Genomic DNA, 21,822 nt, shown 5'->3' on the forward strand with positions numbered 1-21,822 from the left:
GAATGCTAAAAACAAAATTGCGTTAAAAAATCAAACAAAGAAATATATATATTTCTCAAATAAATAAATAAAATGCTTTTATTTTATTGATTACTTTTTGATTATTTCAACAAATAGTTATTATTAAAGGTTGAATACTTATACCTATATAGACATATAAGTATGTATTTCTTATATTATTACCTTTACCTTTACGTTCTACGTTTTGCTGATGACAAAACAAAAATAAAAAGTATGCAGAAAGAAATTACTTAGGGTTAGTCATGTACAACAAACACATCTACTCCAGCATTCAGTTCTGTTCAGATGATGATTATATTGCATTTTAAGAGGCAAAGACCAAACAAACCATCTATAAAGTCACTCTACCGCGAAATCAAAAGGTTATTGATGCTTTTTAAACACCTGTGTAAAAAAAAAGAACTAGAAAAAAAATCATACATACCATTTGTCAAGTGTGAATGAATAATTCAACCCTCAAAATTTTGGCATGGTATCAAGATGGTTCTTAAGAATGACAAATATTTAATCATTGCTCAATTATTTTGTTAAATAGGTATTATTGTGTGGCCTTGATGCGGATATAAAATTAGGACGAATATTTTCTGAAAAATTATATTTTTACTTCTCATAGTTTTCTTTACAACCGAACATTATACATTTATAGGCAATATGTATAGCATTTTTGATAAGTATTTGCTTTAACACGGTGCTGTTGCTACTGCTTACAGTGAAAATTCTATGATTTAGCTGACTTTTGAACCTGAGCTGAGTGAAGTATTTATATCAAATTTCGGGACGAAGAGATATTTATGCTCAAAATCGATCAAAAAGACTATTTAGGAGCAAAAATACCTTTTATTTGGCCATATAAAATTCTTCAAATCTAAGTATTTCATTTTCTACTTCAATTTTTTTAACTTTTTCTGCTTCTGACACATGTTTTTGTGTTATCTATGCTTACTTTTGTGTCCACGTAACGTGATTTTGGAATTATAAACTACAAAGTTTCACTGGAAAACTGCTCGCTCTTTTTTTGACATTTGCCTCAAGCTATTTTAATCCCTATCCTTATCACAATTATTAACATATCTAAATGAGAAGAAATTATCGCTTAGAAATAACAATGACATCTCGAAAGATTATGATAATCTTCAGCCACCCTCTGAGAAGGAGCAAAATTTTCATTTAGAATGCATTCACTTGTAAAGCATTTTTAACACTTTGATTTGATTGAAAAGTAATAATGTAATTTTTCAATTTGCACGTACTTGAGGCTAATTGTGCTTAGATTGTGACTAAGAAAAACAGTTACATTCATATAGCTGGAGTGTAAGAGCTTTCTTTGTTGAAATTTGTTCAGCTACGGAATTCTAAACTTGATTATTTTAAAAATTCAATAACTATTTAAGAAACAATTTACAAAACGCACGACTTTTTAAGTTACACAAACAAGAATATCATAAACAACCCTCAATCCTGATAATAAAAATTTAACTTTCCTACCTACCTACAATCCTCAAAATCATTGATAACAAATAATACCTACCCCTTTATAAAAATGAATTATTATTAAATAATAATAGATTTTATTATTATAAATCATTGACTCAAGGTCACCCGCACAAACAATGGTAAAAATAAATTCACATTTGTAATAAAATGGTTTTTTTTTCTTGTTCTTGATGATTGAATGCACATTATTATACACTTCATTTCAAAAAACAATAGTTCAAATAAAAATTAGCCATTTTTTTAAAAACATTATAAGTAATAATAAGTATCGAATTGATTTGGTTCAATTAAGAAATTTATTTTGTCTATGCTATATGGTGGATAGATTCATGTTCGTTTAACAGTATATTTTTTATGATTTAGTCTTATAGATCAGCTTTTAATTATCAGAAGAGTATTTCCAATTAATTACATAACTAGTTATTTTTGATTATTTTAACACTATTCAACAATTTATAATTCAGTTTAAAACAAGTGAAAACAAACAATTGACTGAGTTAATTGTTGAAATACCATGCACAGACAGTGTTGATTACTCTATCACATTACACATACATACATTTCACACATACGTAACTGATATCCCAATATAATACATACTATACAATTTACGCCTAATTTACGCCCTCACGGGTAAACAGTGATGTTTACGAAAAAATGTTTCAACCAAAGTTGTTTATTTTTTGATAAGGAAGATTTTTTATATTTAACTTTTGTTCTATCTCTAACGGTTTACAAGATGGGTCCTACGGACCCATAATTCCAGGCCCAATTGACTTATGGTGCTCATTTACGAACTGGACCAAACTTTTTAGAATTTTAGCTTGATATCTTTTTTCGTTTTGAGTTATCGACTATCAGACAGGCGGACAGACAACCGAAAATGGACTAATTAGGTGATTTTATGAACACCTATACCAAAATTTTGTTCATAGCATCAATATTTTTAAGCGTTACAAACTTGGGACTAAACTTAGTATACCTTGCATATTACATATATGCATGGTATAAAAATATTAATCAACATTTTATAAATCATTAAATTATACCTCCAAAAATTGAAAAATAATTTAACAACTTAAGAACGTTACCAAAAAGTATGCAAATATTTTTGACTTACCTACAGCTTGTTTCTCATTGTGATTATTGGTATCTTCATTTTGGTGGAAGCGCAACTCAGCTAAATGCATTAAGGAAGGACGTTACCAATAACATGAGTGTATGAAAATATTGGAGATTTACGTTTCATATTTTGATGGTGAATTCTGTTAGCACTTGGGAAAATTAGACGAAAATTAAGAGTACAATTTTTCGATAATATGTATATCATAGTTTTTGAAATATTGATGCTTAAGGATTTTGAAAAAAGTCACTTTTAGAAGAAATACTTATTTTCCAAACACATCTGTCATTCATTTCATCACTTCAATTAGATTTTATTGAAAAACTTGAGTGCTGCTTGTTATAATTTTATTTATTTATTTGTCATGCTTTTAACTAATGAATATTAGTTTTCCAAATTAATCTTAAGAAAATAAGCCTTGTTGCATTAATTAAATTTTTTTTCATAATATGACGTCTGGTGGTTGCCATATTGAATTTTCATTATTGCCATATTTTCAGTAGCACTTGTAAGGTTAAGGCAAATTGATTGACATCAGAATCATCAAAATCGGCCAACGCGTTTGGTCTATGGTGTGCCATATAGGAAAATACATACATTCGTTTTCCACAATATGGCATCTGGTGGTCACCATATTGAATTTTCATTACTGCCATGTCTCCAGTAGCACTCGAAAAGTTTAGAAAAATAGATTGACATTGACATAAGAATCTTCAAAACCAGCCCACGCGTTTGGTGTCTAGTGTGCCATCTAGGAACAGGCATAGAAACACATACCATTCCTTTGCGTTGCTCAGTCGGATAAAAATAGTTAGGTCGAAAAACATTCCTTCAAAAAAACTATCAGATGATTTTTTAAATTTTATTTAATTTTTTTACTTTTAACATTTTTACAATTTATTTTCATTTTTTTTTTTTTAAATTTTGTTTTATTTTTTATAAAAATGATTTTTTTAAAGGTCTTTTTGAAGAAAAACTTACAATGTTAATTTGTTTTTTTACACAACAAAAATGAACATTTTTTCAAAAATAGATTTTCATGTTTATATAGATTTATAATCAAAATTTTCTCAAAATCATGAAAATTTTTTGTTTATCAAAAGTTATGAAAGTTTTCATGATTTCGGAAAATATATGTTTTGAATAATTTCGATTAGTTTAATGATTTTTTATATATACAATATTTAAACTTTTCAATAAAAAAAATTTTCGTATAAAATTGTTTATTGAATAATTAATGATGAACTGTTGACAAAAAATCGATAGGGCCTTAAATATTTAAAATTATAAAACATCAAAATTTTAAATTTTGGAAATTAGATTTGAAAATTATTTTAAATGTCTACTCTTATTTTATTTTAAATTTTTAAATTCTAAACTGAATGAACGTCAAAATAAATCCCAAATTACATTCTAGAAATCGTTTTCTAAGACAACTATCGATATTTTATCAACGCAAACTTCATGATAATTAGTTAAATAAATAATAATAATTTTTTGTTTTTCAGTTTCTAAAATATGGTGGCCGTCCTGGTGTGTACGTGCTCATCGGTATCCCTCCACCATTTGCATGTTTATAAATTTCCCCTTGATCATAATCCACATCATAATATATTCCACTTTGATTCTACAAGAAAAATTACATTTTTATATTTACACGTTTTATTTTTTTAATTTTATATAAAATATTACAGTTTAACCGTCTTAAGGTTATATTGCAATAAATTTTAGTCTTTCACCACATTTTAATAGATGATACAATTTTACTTAACAAATTGATATCTCAAAGGAGAAATTTTTCTGGCGTTTGGGTTTCCTGAAAATGAATGTGAAAGTTATAGATGTGTCCTCCTTACTCTTACATTACCTAATGAAATAATTTTGACAGTCAAAACTGTTTTGGTTTTTCATAAAGAAAAAATTAGAAGCTTTTTTTCAAACGAAAAAGTCTACCAATACAACTATATACGGTTTGGAAAAGAGTGCATTTCATATTGTTTGCCAATTCTTCAATAGCAGACTGGGTGAAACCAAGAAATTTTTGTTGATAAAATTTAAAAAGTTACTCGTTTACCTGTGAGGTAGTCTATTAGCAATTTTCAGATAATTAGATATTTTTCTAAGGGCTATAAACATATTTTTGTATAACCTTTTTCAAAATTTTCTTTGACGCTATTCATAAACTACGTACGCAAATAGGCACGCAAATTCTTGAACAAACACATAAAATTATAAAAACAAATCTTGAAATCAGGTCAGTTGGTAATAGCAAAGAGGTTTTAACCCATGGCAGTCGTAATTACAACACTTTTTGGACAAAGAGGATGGAATGAAAATCTAAATAAACTACGAAAATCTAAACTATATTTAGAACTCAATTGTATATTCTCTTCTAATACCATATTTTAATGACATTTTTCGTTCTTCAAATTTTTAGTTGAGTTTCGGAAACGTTATCTAATGAATAGGTCCTATATTGCAATTTTACTGGCCTTAATTTTTGTAAAAATGAAGAAAAGTAGCTTTTGGTTACTTCGTTTTCATATTTTTTAATATTCAGCCCCTTAAGACGGTATTCTATAATTTTTATAATTTAATGCCAATTTCTTACAGCTACACTACTTCTACTTTTCGGCCTTGGCACATGGAAATTTCTTCCTAATAAATCTGTACGATCCTCTTCTTCACTCGAACTTGTATTATCCGCCGATTGTTGATTACTTCGTAGATTTGCGCCATGTATGCTAGCTGCTCGTTGCTGTTGTGAGGCCATATGTAATCCTAATCGTGGTAATGGTACAGGAGGTGCTATTGTACCATGTAACGATAATGTTGGATAACCACCAAATACAGCAGATGAAGGGCGTGTTATAGCTCCTGGTTCAGGCTGCTAACAATAAAAATTGTTATTAAAATAAACGATATATTGTACGATAATCGGATAATTCGGATGCTCGATCACGATTCGAACATGGGTCTTCTTATAGTTACTTAATTTTAATATGCAGGATCTTCTCAAACTCAACTAAAGTTCATAAATGATAGAGAGATAAGAGATAACATTTTTCCCCGGAAATTTTGAAAATCGAACGGTTTGATAGAAATAAAAAACTACAAAGTTTAACTGGGATATTGTACTCGTATTTCCTTAAAAATACTTACGGCATAATGATTTGCTTGAGCCATGACATCTGCTAAATGTGCCCATCGCATTCTATCTTCTAATGTCAACTGGTATGGCGGGGGTCCAACTGCGGGTGTTTTTACAGTACCACCAGTACCAGCCGCCATATAACCAAACACTGGACTTCCTAATCCGCCTAAACCACCCACAGCCGCTGCAGCAGCTTTTTGTTCTCTGTTCCATTTTCTACTCCACATTACCAAACATACTAAAGTCAATCCTATTATAATAATCGCTGCAACACTTGCTCCAACCGCTACGGTTACAACTTCACCATCAACTTCACATTGGGAGCCATAATAGTTTCCTTGACAGCTGTAATAAAAATTTGTGTTATTAAAGTATTTGCCTAAAACTAACGATTATTTAACGTAAGCATTTGTACGAGTCCGTAGAAACTGCCTGTAAAAGGTAGTTAGGTCGATTTTCTTTTTTTAAACTAACTGTAGGAGCGTAGGCTCGTACTACAGTGTAGCCTCCCAGTGGCCGTACCCTTGTTCTTTTATCATAGGCCTTTTTGTAACTCTAAACCGCGAGGTATTTTAATTAAAATTTTTAGAGACTTACACACAGACTTGTTGCCCTTTGTCATATTTACATTGTCCCCGATTATTACAATAAGATGTAGGACAAGTTTCACATTTTCTTCCAGCTCTGGCACGATTATCAGCCCAAGGATCTCGGAATCCATTCTTACATTGACACTTAAAACTACCAAAGATATTTGTGCAGGTTGCTTCAGCATGACAATCATTCAAATCAGGACTTGAACATTCATCCAAATCTATAAATAAATAAAAATTAAAAATGTAAAATACGAATTAAAACTATAAATTTATTTATTTACCATGTAGAGCGGAAACTGCTCCTGCTGGACCATCAACCCATAGTGCACTACTTCCAATATTATTACTTCGCCTTTGTATGACACCTAATAAATGCCTATGAATATCCGCTTTCACTTGGGGTCTTACTGTTTCACTATCTTCTTCCAAGTGCATTGTAATATTAACAAATACTCCAGCAGTTCCAGCAGCAGGATCTCCTTTAAATACATTATTCACTTTAGCTTCGAGGAAGTCATCACTAAATGGTGTCATAGACATTGCTGAATCGATTGCTCGAGTAGCTTCATACGCTAATTGTCGATATTCGTCTGTATCTTTATTCGCTAATTTAGAATCCCAAACAATTCTACGTTCATACATTTTGTCAACACGTAATGAGACTAATATCGCAACAACACGTCTACAAGGTTCACGATGCTTTCGTCGAGAATATCCAGGTCGACAATGACATGACGAGACACCCATTTCTGTTCGACACATTTCTTGTTGGCCTGCATCACAAGTTGAATCATCTCCAACAATGCAAGTATCAATTCTAGAAAAAAGAGAATTTGATCGATTAACTAGTTGAATTTATTCGCAACTTGGCAGGCGAGGTATTACAAAATCCATGCCTTGGTTGTTAGTTGAAATAAATTAGTGTAAAATTAACAATTTACCTAACGGGTGGCAAAGGTCGTTTACTGAAAACTGGTCGTCGAGTAGGTACCGCTTTGGATGGTAAACCAGGTCGATTTGGAGCTCCTGGCTGAACAATATCTGCTTGTGGAATTGCGTAACCAGTGCCAGTAATTTGTACGGTACTATCAGGAGAAGTTTTTGTTGGTTTGATATGTGTATCGATTCTTGAAGTAGTTGGAACTGAGGTGGATTCATCGCCAAATAGATTTAAATATGTTCGTTTTCCATCTATAGAGACAAATCCTTCCGAGCCCGATGGAGATGTGATGACATCTGCATTTGTGGGCATGATATGTACTCCATCAATATCAACTGAAAATTAAATTTAATTAATTAATAATTTTTTTCCCCGATTAACAAATTATTTATAGTATAATTACCAGGAATAACATAAGGTTTGCCTTGTCCACTTTGTGGTGCTCCACCTGGTCCTTGGATAGCCGAAACAGTTATGTCGAAAATTTCCCCTACACCACTTAACGGTGGCCGAGTTAAAATTGGAGGGCGTCTATGGCCACCGGGTTTGAAGTCAGTATCATCAAGAACAATTCCTGGACGAGGTCGGTACGGATAATATGGAAATCCACTATTGCTTTGCGTCACTGTCGGTTGATTGTTAATAATATTCACTTCACTGGTTGTAGAAATAATTTCTGTTGATCTCGTGCTTGGATCCGTTAGAACTTGAGTCGATGTAAACGATGGTAAACCTTCGGTTGGTGTAGGTTGTTGATGTATGCTGCTACTGGTACTATTCGTTGAAGCAGTCGCATCAATTTTCGATACCATTGATTCAATTTCTTTCATTGATGTTTCTAAAATTGGTATTGCTTCACCAATACCCTCAATTTCTGGTATAAGTTCCAAATTCTCGTTAATTATTGAACTTGTCGTAATATCCATTGTCGATATACGAATTTCAGTTGATGTTACTGTTGGCTGAATGTTTATACTGTCAGCGGTCTCTTCGAAAAGTGTAGGAATTTGTGTTGAGTTAGAATCTAATGTTAAAACTTCTTCTTCTCTTTCGACAATTTTTTCTGTCTTATTTAATGATGGCTTATCCTTATCTTTTATGGTGGGTTTCTTTTCTGAGTATGGTTCTTTCATATATTCATTTTTATCGCTTGTAAGGTCTATAGGATTTGCGGATGTTGATTCTAAGTTAATTTCTGTAATTAAAACTGTTGAAAAATTTGATTAATGCAAAAATTACTTGATTATGAGGGATTAATATAATGGGTGTCCCAAAATTAACGCAAGAAATAATTTGGATAGAAACTACAGGTTTTTAATCATATCCGATAAAAATGAATGGCATTCAAATTTTGCGTTAATTTTGGGACCCGGTTAGAATTTGGAAATAAGAAACTAAACAATATTTTACCTCCGGTATCATTTGAATCCAAATTAAAATCATGGAATGTCAACTGATCGCCCAAATCATGGTAAGTAGCTTCTGTTTGCCCAATATTTGAGTTTATCATAGGTTCTTGATTATCAGTAATTGGAATATGTTGACTATGTTCTCCACCCGACATGATATTTTCAATATTAGCAGGCTCAACAGACGTTAAACTAATTTCATCACCTAAATCCATTGGTGGCATTGGTTTATACGGTGGAATATTTGGTGGTAATCTTTGCGGTGGTCTTGGTCGTCGATGCCAAGGTGGACGATTCCCATGAGGCCTTCCATTACCGTTTGGTCTATGTCCTCCTCCTAATGGAACAATTTGCTCTGGTACAGGTACACCATTCAAAAACGGTCGTAATGGTGGAGTATTTGGATGGGGTAGATCAAATGGATATGGTGGGGGAATTTTTGTTGATGGTAAAGTATTTGGAGACGATGATGGAACTGTCATTTGACCAGTTGGAGGTGGTGGAAGAACATTGGAACTGGGAGTTGAAGGATCTGGGGGATTTTCGAAGTCGGTAGGTAATGGTGGTAAATCAGAAATCCGTGGTGGACCTCGATTGTTAATTCTTGTTGATAGTGGTCGATGAGGCCGATTAACTGGCGGTGCTGTATTTGCTTGTACATTCACATTTCCATTTAGAAGTTTTACAATTCCTTTAGAACGAAAAATAAAAATTAATACCATTGTAAATTTGTATCTTTTAGCTACCTACAGGTGTCCGATTTAGAAAAGGTGGAAGAAATACAAATTTGATGATTATTTTCATTGTATATGTGGGAAATCATTCCCACTTACACAGTAATAGAAAGTCGTTAGATTTTTATCGTTCAAATTGAAATCAAAGGTTTTTATGAAAAACAAGAAATTCTTCTTCCATAAAAGATGGCCACTGCAGTGCATTATATTTTAGAGGAACTATCTCGTAATTCGAAAAAAAACATTAGAAAGAAACGAGAAATAGAAAAAAACAAAAAAATTACACAGAAGTCGGGATTCGTACCCGGATCTTCCAAATATCTGATCTAGGATGTATCCAACTCCATCACACCTGTTGTATGTGAGTGACATAAAATATTGATTCCTTACCAGTAATTATATCCTGAATATCTGGATTTGATTGTCGAGCTCTAGACGTTTCCGTAACAGTATCCTTCGGCGTCGTTACCATTACTACTTCCGTAACACTCTTCTGGGTGTTTGAGGTATTGGGCTCCAGCAGTGACAGTGCTTTGCCATGTGGAGCCCTCAATACTTCCCCCGAATTCGTCGATAATAAAGTTTTATATGATTGCGTTGGACTCAAATGTAAATATTTTTCAATATTATTCAATTCATCATTACGATTCGCTCCGATTTGATCGTTTAAATTATTTTTAATTGTATCTTTTAATAAGATTTCTTCATCGCCTGATAATATCGGTGAGGCTGAACGTACAACAATTATATGTTCATTACTATTCGATGAACTCAATAACAGTTCTTCATTTAAGGATTCTGTTGGAGTTATAATTGTCGTTTCAGATGTATCTAATGGAGCTTCATTATCGAAGACTACCGTTGGTGTAGATTCAAATACTATATTTTCTATTGGTTGTGACGAAGATTTTATTATATTTTGTTCAATATCATTCAAATGATGGTCTGATTTTGGTGACATATGTGAATTGGAATAGAGATCATTTACACCTGGAATCAAAAATGTTGAATATTAATAGGATATTAAATATAAAAAAAAAAATTGAAATATTTTAAAATTTAGCTTAAATTTCTGATTAACAGAAATCTTTAATTTATGGTTCAAAATGATGCTCATAGATGGTACAGTGAAATGTGAAATATAATATACCAGCTTGATACCCACAAGCTTTAATGGGCTTAAAAGTAAAAACCACCGCTTTATAGCCTTTACCATTCTTGATCTCGTTTATCCCCCTTCCATAACACTCAAAGGAATTCTTTTAGACAACTAAAATATATACACAGTTTTAAAGTGTAAAATAATCATAATTTATTGAGTATTTTAGAAAAGATGGAAGTAAAAAATCTTAAATTTTCAGGTAGGTAAAAAATTCAGGTATAGGTTGTCTAAAATCTAATGATTTTGTGGAAAAGTTTATTCAACATGGTACTGCAACACCCTTATGGAACAAGTTTATTTATTGCTTGACCGATTTTTCTAATTTAATTTTTTTTTTTCAAAACAATTTTTTTATAAGAAATTCTCTCAATTTTAAAGTTGAAAAAAAAATGTAAATAAATATATGCTTATTATGGTTTTTATATATTATACATAGGTATACGTTTGTAATTAATGTTTAATGGTAAAGAACCCACGTACGTTTTTAAAAACCGTTAGTTTTCTTTTGTTATATAATTTGATTTTTTCATGAAATTTTAAAGAAATTTATTGATTAGATATTAGATTTTGTTTTTTATATTGTTATTTTCATCAATACAGGTATTTCTAATCTAGAATGTATTTTTATAATTATTGTTTTCTTAAAAAAGTAAACCAGTTAAGGACGTCCAATCGTCAATGATATTAGTAGAGAAAAAAAGGGTAATAAAAAGGGTTGATTCTTAAGTTTAAAAGGTACAAAAAGCAAGAATTTACATGGGACTAAACAGACAATAGAAATCGATATTTCTCAATTCTTTAATTTTATAGTCATTTAAAATTATTTATAAAAATACATGTGTGGAAAGTCCTCTATAATGATCCTTCAGGTTAAAATGATCCCTCCCGTTGTTTTAAGTGAACCATTAAAGCCATCTAGTATATTTATCAATAGATGACTTCCACATGATCAAATAAATCGTTCAACAAAGACCGAAGAAAATCGTTCTGTTTCGTAGCAAAAATGTTAATAACTGCTTAAGTTTTCGTCGGCTGGTTGTTTTACTCTAGGCTTCTGTTTACATTTAATAATATTACAACACATTTTGATAGGCGTAAAATAAATTTGACGATATGTCGTTATGAGTAAAATGATCCCCTTCATATACGTTAAAATGATCCCTATTTTGTGAGTAAAATTATAATAGATCAAATGATCCACCATCATGTGGCGGATTTGGAATGTATATTGATTTAGTTTTAGATGATTTTACCAGTAATTTTTGTTATAAAAATTCACCTCAGACCACGTTAGTCATAGGTGAATTTATATAAATATGAAAATAACATGAAATTTTATTTACAAATACAGGAAGACATCCTGTATAAATTGAATATAAAAGAAATTCTTTGCCTTTTCTTCTTATAAAATAAATTAAATTGTGATTTTTGAAAGTGATTCATAATTGCACAAATACCGATGTGGTTTACTGCATATAATAAGTCTTCATTGTTTAACGTCACTCAATACGAACAAATACAAAATTAAATTGTTAATGTCATTTTATTTTTTTCTATATCTAATTTATCTTATCCCTTCCATTGCTATTTTTGTGTAATATTGTTATCGTCTTCATTACTATTATATGCTATAACGACAAAACTGCATCAATAATGTAAGATATGCTCGACTTTTAGAAGGAAGAACAATGACTTTCTAATTAATTAAATTAGGTACTTTAGTGTTTGATAAATCATTGTAAAATTTGTTTTCTCAAGTTTTCATGTCATCATACCAAATATTTTTCAATATATTTAAAAACGATATCTTTTAGACAGTTTCGCACCCAGAGTAACTTAACACTAAGATAAATTTTCCTGGCAGAACGTTACTTAGACTTTTCAATAAATATTATTCTTAAATTAATGCCTAATAATTTCATTTTCGGCCTAAAAACAACTACTTTCTATCAGAAAGTTTATATCATAATATAAGAAAAGTCCATATGTCTTTTCGTTCCAATCTATGATTTTTTTAATATGAAAGTTTCATTTAAATTTTTTACTTTAAACAAATATACAGTTTTACGATAATAATCTATAATATGGTGATTAATTTATTTTTAATTGAAAATGCAGTTTTATTAATTATTCTAATACCTAATTACATTAGTAAAAAATGTCACAATTTCTAATTTATATCATTGATATTTATCTTTTGTAATCACATATTTCAAGTTGATCAAGTGATAAAATATAAGCGCATCAATATCATCATAATACTGCGCATCGGTATCGCCAAAGGTGGAGGTAAGGGTAGTTGCCCTTCAAAAGTTTCACAAAAATGGTTCAAAGAACCCACTTGTCTTAAAAAGTAAAATTAGAATCAATGAATTATTAAATTAGAATCAATGAAGCTATCTACAAATTTTCAATTCACCATCTTTTATAGTTTTTGAGAAAAAGGGAACTTAATTTATGCTCTACGTGTTATCGTGTTAACGAACAGACAAACGGAAATGTACTAATTAAGTTAATTTTATTATATTTCTAAGCGTTACAAACTTGGAATAAAATCAGTTTTAACAACAATTTTTTAGAAAAAGTGGCCATACGATGAAAGGGGGGATAAAAAGGTAGAAAAATGAAATTTTTAGGTAAGCCCCCCCCCCCACATGAAAACACAAAAAAAGTCTACGGTCCTCTCCGTTATAAATCCGGATAGCTTTATTCGACAGATAATTTTATGGCATGAATGTTTGAATATGATTTCGGGCATTATATCATCACGAGTACTCAATTCACAGTAAATCAAGCTGTATTTTGGCAATACGCGTCGAATGTTGGCTTCCAAGAGCAATCGTTCTAGTATCTGAGATGAAATAATCTAATCGCATCAAATCGCACGAACGAGGTGCATATTCAACATTAATACAAATATATATTTGCCAAATTAATCCAATTTTATGAATATTAAAAAAGGAGTTTCTATTTGAAATTTTGAAGTCGACCTTCATAGAACCTTCCATTGTCATTTCAAGACCAAACTTATATGCCCCCTAATTAGATTTTTTGGATTCCTGCGACTTTTGTAAAGTATTTGATCGCTTCCTGACTTTTGTTACGCAGTGTATAAATCAGTCAATGGATCTCGTTCCTCGCAATTTCCAATCTTATTACTCAACTCCCGTCAGAACCTGATTAATACGGTACGTATTTGATCTAGTATCTAGTCACATAAAAATTTATGGATACAAGCCAATGAATATATTATACCAACTATCTTGTAGGTAAATAAATAAGTTAGTAATGAATGTTTTGAATACATAATTTTTTTCAATATTTAACGGATGTTTTTAAATCACATAATAATATTTAAATCACATAGCAATTTAATTTATTCTGCAACTGTATTTTTTATGGTATATTAAAATAAAATTGCAGTTTTACATTAAGCAAACAAAAAATTTAATTTTAAGTTGCAAGGATTCCGTAACAAAACTTGAAATTGCATAATTTATATTGCTTTTTTGACCTAGAGAAGCAAAAGTCTTAATAAATTAAAACTATTATTATTTTCAATATCCGATACAAGGTTTTATAGGTTCGATTTCCGCGACGATTAAGATGTGCTGAAAAGACTGTCAAAAACGGCGCGTAGAAATTAGAGCAACTACAGCAAGACTTCATCAAATATTAGATAACATTAATATCGCCACCAGAATATACTCTTTACAGTTAAATATTTAGGGGTATTGGAAATTGTATTTAAAAAGTAAAATTGACTGAGTTAACTGTTGAAATACCTTGTATAGAAAGTGTTAAATGTCAGGGTTTGCATTATTTTTTATAAATTAGAAGAGTTTAAATAACCAACCCAATCCGAGAATATTTTACAAGACCACCAGTTGAAGCTACCTGCAAATTTAAACTCCCTATCTTTAATAGTTTTGGAGAAAATGGACACCAAAGTTTTGTTCTAATTTTCGCCCTAACGAGTAAACAGTTATGTTTACAATATAAGATTTCAAACAAAAGTTGTTAATTTTTTTTATAAGGAACAGTTAAACTTGTGGTTTATGTATTTACAAGATCGGTTTTTACCGAACAAAGAGCCAATTGACCTATCTTGTTCATTCACAAACTTAGCCTCACTTTTACGCCCTGAACACGCTATAAAAATTTCAGCTTGATATCTTTTTTCGTTTTTGAGTTATCGTGCCGACGAACAGATGGGCAAAAAACCGGAAATGGGCTAATTAGGTGATTTTATGAACACCTATACCAAAATTTTGTTCGTATCACCAATATTTTTAAGCGTTACAAACTTGGGATTAAAATTAGTATATACCTTGATATATATTTCATATATACAGGATATAAAAACTCATATATGCATGAAACGTATAGGTATGTATGACCATTAAGAATCATAATTTTATATATTAAATCATAAAACAAAATTAACAAAAGTTAATTATAATTACTAATAATATTTTGTTTTAATTTAATTTCGTAAAGTAAAAGTACCGTTTAACACGGTAAAGGTATCTAATCTATCTATTCATTTTTTTTTTTGTTAATAACTATTAAAATATATTTAGCAACTATATTCTAAATTTCGTATTTAATGATATGGTTCGTTTTTGTACAACGTTTATAAAAAAAAAATCTTCAAATAATCTTAAACTCAAATTAATTTTAGATTGGATTGATAATTTTGACCAAAAATTTCAAAAATCATAAAATAAATAATAATTAAACATGATCTATTTGTATTTGAAATGTTTGTTATTTTGTTTCTATGGAAGTTTCGATTCTGTTGCATCCATAATCTGAATTCACCATTTTGAATCCAAACAGAAACAGACACTATGTAATCCTTACGAAATTCTAAGCCCAAAACTTTTTGCCGTTGACAGGAAATTCAACGGCAAGGTTTTATTAATTATATTTTATAATTTTAGGAATTTCTCGGATCGTATTACGAAAACGTAATTTTTTATAAGAAAAAATGTACTATAATTTATCATCAGATCATTTTTTCGTTAAGTTTAGTTTTTACATTAAGAAAGTTTAGCTTAATCCTAAGATAGAAGATAGAACTACAATAACAGGCTTAAACTGAACTTCAGCAGGCGTTGAATACCAGTCTAACAAATAATACTTTATTAAAAATTTTAAGAATCCCCCGGCATTAATTAAATCTGATTGATTCGTTTGTGATATCACCAATTTTGTTTCTTACTCTTTCAAAGGTAATTCGATAAAGAGTGCTTTTAGCTATATAATTTTTCAAGAAAATCTACTTAGCCATTTAAAGATCCGGACGTCTTTTTTTATTATCATAGACAACGGAAATCTAAACTCGAACTTGACCTTGAAACAAAGCTAAGAAAACTATTGAACAAATAACCCTTCAAACAAACAAAAAATCAAAATCAATCCGTCCCTTTAGGAGCTATATTGCCACAGACAAATATACAGATCCGTTAAACTTATTACACCCCTCTTTGTTAGTCGGAGCTAAAAAGAGTCCACTCTTTAATGTTCTTGTAATTCCGCATGCCCTTAATGTATTCTTTAAGATTAAAGCCTGTTTATGACTGTCATAATGACTGTTTGACGACATTAGTGATTTTCCTCTTAACAGTCCCGATGATCGATAAATTCATAAAATGTAAATGTACTAAAAACTTTCTTACTTAGAAAGAGTTTGGTACTAAATATTATTTAAAAAATAAAAAAAAATTTTTAACTATTAAAATTGAGGTCGTTAGTTACAAAAAAAAAAAATTAATATTTAGTTAAGTAAAAGATCTTTTATATTTTTTAATAGTTATTCTTGATTTGTTTTTAATGAATCACGCGTACCTCTCAATTATTATAAAATGTTTTGAAGGATTTCCTGTCAATAAAATAAATAAAAATTTAAATGTAATAAAGAGATTTTAATAATTCTTAATTATTCATTGATTTGTTTTATCATTCTTCAAGCTATGAAAAGATGTAAAGCTATGTCATGTCTAAATTGGATCACTTGAAATTATATATTTACCTACATGTTAAGATGCTTTAGGGTTTCCTAAAATTTTATGCTTAAACAGCGACCTTGCTAACCACGAGCTACATATAATTCAAAAAAGGTAATTTCTGCGATGAATCAATGACTGCGGACATGGGCTTTGTTGTGGCTTAAGGGAAAGGAACAGAAATTTTTTTAATATGCACATGAAAGCCAGCAAAATCTTTGGTCCACTGTGGACCAATAGCAGTTCGAAGGAATATTTTTATTGCGAATTTTAATGACGTGGAATCAAATGGCAAGGTTGTTTTGATAGACCATATTTTTTCTTTTTCCTTAACTATCGTAATAAGAAATAATTAGAAAAATTTCAACACATTATCTTAGAAAAAAGAATGACTAGTTGATTGGTTAAAAAAAATATTTAAAAAACTCAAAAAACCCGACTGCGTTAAATATAAACTAAAAAAGAAAAACAAGTCCAGTAGTTAGCAACTTTAACAGTCGGGAGTCATTATTGGGGTAAATTTGAGCCGGAGTAAATTTTAATGGGTGTTATAAGTTTGACCGCTATGTGTGTGTGTCTGTCTGCGTGCCTGTGGCATCGTAGCGCCTTAACGCATGAATCGATTTAGGTTTTTTTTTTGTATCGTTTGAAAGACAATTAAATGGGGAGTGTTCTTTGCTATGTTTCAAGTGGGAGTTTACGGTTGCGTAAAAGAAAACTTGGAGAGGGTTTTCCAAATTTTGTAAATTTCACTTGTACTCTTTTTAGTTAGGATTTTCAAATACCTATTCAACGATACCTCACTTTTCATAGTTCGTCGAATTTCATTTTCATTTTCCTCTGAGGCACTCTAGAGACCAAATGCGTGTGCGTGAGCATTTGGTCTTGTTATATGACCTTATGCCTGTGTCGATACAAGCCTAATTATAACTCAGTAGATCAGCCGCCCATTCCAAAATACTCTGCGAGACTGAATAAAAAAAGACAATACAAGTCAATAAGAAAAAAATTATAGAAAGAAAACTAAGAAAGCAGGTTTCCCAGGATTTATAAAACTATCTTTGATTAAATAAATTCTGGAAATAAAGGTTTAAAGTTAAAACAATTCACATGTTTTTGTATTTCGTAGTTATTGGCATGCATTCTTTTTTTTACACACCTTCCAAATGAATTAGGTCAACATTATAAAATACACCTTTAGACAGAGTAGAATAAAATAAATGTGTAAACAGTGCCCTCAAAGAAAACATTCCTTACAACAATTTTAACATTTCAAAAAAAAAATATATACATTCATTAAAAAATGTATTGTATTAAGCTGTTGCAAATAAGTTTTTTATAATCTTTTTATTTTTTTATTTTGGTATAGTCTATGAAATAATATAATCGTGTTACGTAATATTTTAATTTACTAAAATTGAACGCTTCAGTATTTCAATATAACGGATTTTAGGGAACAGCCACTTGGAACAGCCAAACTTTCAAGCCAGTCATCATAGCTGTGCGCTTAATATTTAATGAAAGTAAGAGTTAAATTTTTGTTCCGAATTTTTTAAAGGTCTTTGAAAAATTGTTTATTACAAATTAGAATAAAAATAGTTTTCTTAAGCAGTTTCGAACCACACGTAAGTGAATCACAATTCAACCGAGTATATAACCTACGTTAAACTTATTTTAGGATAATATATGCTTAATTCTCTGAGATGTAAATTTTGGCTCTTCAGTTTTTGAAATCTTCAAAATGACGTATATCATCTTCGATGCAAATCACCCCCAAACTTTCTACCCCTTTTCAACCCCGTTAGGCGATTAATTTCAATAAAGTTCGAAACACGTATTCCAGCAATGAATGTACCTATATGAAATTTTTTTTAAGTAGATTGGACCAAGAAACCACGTTGTCCCATACAAACTTTGCACCGGTTTTTCATTCTCTTAGGGGTAGAATTTCGGAAAATCTTTTCTTATGATGTTTATGTCATACAAAGAACACACCCTACAAGTTTAAGGCCTCTACGATCAGCGGTTTAGGCTGTGTGATGATCCGTCAGTCAATCAGTGATTCAGTCAATCAATAGTTCAGGACTAAGCATTTTATATGTATAGATAGATAAATTTGGTGATAAAGAAATTTGAGATCTCTTTCATGACATCGAGAATCCAATTATATCGTATATCTTAACAGAATGAATGTTTTTTTGTAGCGTTTTAATAATGAAAGTACAATTATTTTATCGCACAAATTTTAATTAATTTTTAAAATCTTTCAAAAAGTGTAAAAAAATCCAAAAACCGAAAATTTATTAACCCTGGAAAAGCCTGCACAGCGAATAATGGAATATTCGCTTCATTGTAGTAACTCACGGTCTATTTTACGAAATCAAAAGTATTAATTTCTGTAACCATAAATAAATACTATTAAAGGCTTATAAAAATGAGTATTCATAAAAAAAATACACCTATGCCATAAAATATACATAATATAATAATAATACAGGTATATGTTTTGTTGGCAAAGACGCAAAAGATATAACGGACATTGAAGTAAGCAACACAGCAAGACAGGCAATATACTTAATAATAAAATGATGATAAAACTTCACTTGTTTTTACCATTGCAGGTTCCTAATAACGGTATCGCTTTTTAGTTAGTTAGCTAGTATAGGTAGTAGTTATTCAACTCTTTAAAAATTTAATATATTTATTATGTATTTTACACATACATACATATACATAGCCTATATGTATATTTGTCATTTCACTTCCACTTACAAAAATGCGATATTGGTGTGGATTGAACAAAAAAGATGGACACATTATATGTTATCGGGAAAAAAATTTGGTGTGTATGCCACACAGCCTCTATATACAATCGTTATTTATGATACTAGTGGGATAACAGCATTATTAACGTACGCGTGCGAAAAGACCTCGCAGAAATTAGATCTTATCTGCATACAAATGAGTACATTTTCCAACTTTAATTCAGCGATAACTTGAAATCCTGTCATTTTTATGACTTGTGACCATGGGACTTTTATTCAGAATGACTTAAACTATCATTTCTCAAAATTTGAAAAAGTTTGACCGAAATGCAAATCACATCTAATTTATGCGAGGTCCTTTGCACTAGTATGGAGATAATGATCGTTCCAGCATTAGCTGCAGCACATGTTCGAAGAATAATCTATGAAGGCTACCAAGACCTTTTTTAAGTTAGTCGTGTGAACTAACATATAATCGCACTCACACGAATTCAGTACCACACCGACTATGTACTGCCAATTTATTAATAAAAGATAATACACTGTTAAAACCACCCATACCTTTTATTTGAATCAAAAAAATTATTAAATTTTCTTTTCAATAACATCAATATCACGTCAATTAACATTATTTTTACACGTTTTATTTCATTTTAAAAAACACCTTAAAAAGACCCACATCCTATATATGGAGGTTGTGTGGCGTTCAAATAACATTTTTTCTGTTCATATAATATTATATGATGCGTGAGTTGTTTTTATTTGTATATTCGATGACCATCAATGGAATTTCCTTATGGCAGTCATTAAATAAATTCTTTCAATTCGTTTTAATTTCGAACATAATTACTTTTTTATATAGCACAAATGTTATTAATTAATTCTACGTAATATTTGATTGTTTTAAATTGTGTTTTAATATATAATAATATTGAACTTAAAAATCCAACTGCGTAAAACTGAAAAAATCAAAATAATTACCTATTTATGAATATACTGGTTGTAAACCATATCGTTAGCCATTTATATTATTTGAAATAGCAAAAATTCGCGTGGACGTTCTTATGTATAAAACAAAGAAGGGTTGTATACACATTCAATACCAATCACACACATAATTATAACACACCGTAGCTCACCGTAACACAGTACACATTTCCTCTTTGTTTTATCCATAAGAACGTCCATAAAAACCTTCCTTACTTCATATATTTTATGTGGCTAACGAGATATATTAGAATCGGTATATATATATATATATCAATGACCATGTTATTCTAAGCCCTTGATTTTTCAGGATTCATATAAATTAATAAATCCTTAATACTAAAAATTTACATTCTAATGAAAATGACGCACTGCTGATGATGTTGACAAACGTACTTTCCCCATAAGGGGATTCTGAAATTAAATAGAATGCAATAAAATCTAACCTAAAAGTGGCCAAAAGTCTTGACGATATAAGATAAAAGGTAAGAAAAATTTTTTTCGATATTTGGCTTAGTTTTAAAATATTGAAAATTTTCTTTAATTATTCAGCTTTCGATATTTTATAACTTGGGAAAAAGATGGTCATATCCAGGACTGTCTTTATAAGATATTTACTTAGAATGTGGAAAGTAACAGAGTATATACGTTTAATATAGTGACCTGCGCTCCCGCCATAAAAAAGACCATTACAAAAACATAGGAAATATATTTTGATATCAAAGACATAACTTCTACATCTGGATTCTTGTAATTTTAGAAGATTCATAAAACTTAACACTTTCAAATGTAAAAATTTCTATTTTGTTACCTTATTTAATATAATTTTATTGTGGTTTGCCATTTTAAAACAGTAAGTATCAAAACGTAAATACGTTATACCTACCTATTATTATATAATTTTATAAATATAATTTATCAAAAGTGTTAAAAAGTGTCATAAAATTTATAGTAATAATCATATTTAACTATAATTATATCGTAATTCTTTATTTTTTTTTATTTTTCTTGTTTATTTGTTTTATTTAACTTACTAAACCATGTAATAACTAAATAAAAAAAATTACAACTGTATTAGACAATAAAATTTAAAGTCATTTATTTTTTACGAAATGTACTGGCCATAAAAATGAATCACTAGGTCATAATCTACGTATAGCGGGCACTACAAAATATTATATATTCCATTTACACTCAGTGAGACTCAAATTTTGTATAAAATAAACTATAATCAAAATTTAAACCAGCGATTCATTCATTTTAACCATTGATAGCTGATATTGAAAAATTGTATTCTTATTTTTCGTCTACATTCATGAATTTATAACAAAATTCATCATCAAAGTTGAAAATGAGGTACAAATAATTTCAACCACAAGTTTAAACTTGCCTTAGCGCTAGCGATCTTAAATGAATTGAATATAGG

General features: G+C 30.0%; 1 protein-coding gene across 1 annotated transcript in view; it reads right to left on the minus strand.

The window, feature by feature from the left end:
• Positions 1 to 3,990: 3,990 nt before the first annotated feature.
• The window catches only part of LOC123301061, a 35,962-nt gene continuing 18,130 nt past the window's right edge, over positions 3,991 to 21,822 (minus strand). Inside the window, exons 2-10 of the mRNA XM_044883788.1 lie at positions 9,862 to 10,461; positions 8,739 to 9,428; positions 7,732 to 8,535; positions 7,330 to 7,663; positions 6,670 to 7,205; positions 6,390 to 6,606; positions 5,801 to 6,137; positions 5,250 to 5,525; positions 3,991 to 4,265 (exon numbers count right to left, since the gene is read on the minus strand). Of these exons, the coding sequence (XP_044739723.1) occupies positions 4,143 to 4,265; positions 5,250 to 5,525; positions 5,801 to 6,137; positions 6,390 to 6,606; positions 6,670 to 7,205; positions 7,330 to 7,663; positions 7,732 to 8,535; positions 8,739 to 9,428; positions 9,862 to 10,432 (3,888 nt within the window). The 5' untranslated portion in view covers positions 10,433 to 10,461 and the 3' untranslated portion in view covers positions 3,991 to 4,142. The remainder of the gene's footprint in view (positions 4,266 to 5,249; positions 5,526 to 5,800; positions 6,138 to 6,389; positions 6,607 to 6,669; positions 7,206 to 7,329; positions 7,664 to 7,731; positions 8,536 to 8,738; positions 9,429 to 9,861; positions 10,462 to 21,822) is intronic.

The sequence above is a fragment of the Chrysoperla carnea genome, chromosome 5 (assembly GCF_905475395.1).
Source record: "Chrysoperla carnea chromosome 5, inChrCarn1.1, whole genome shotgun sequence".
Lineage (NCBI taxonomy): Eukaryota > Metazoa > Arthropoda > Insecta > Neuroptera > Chrysopidae > Chrysoperla > Chrysoperla carnea.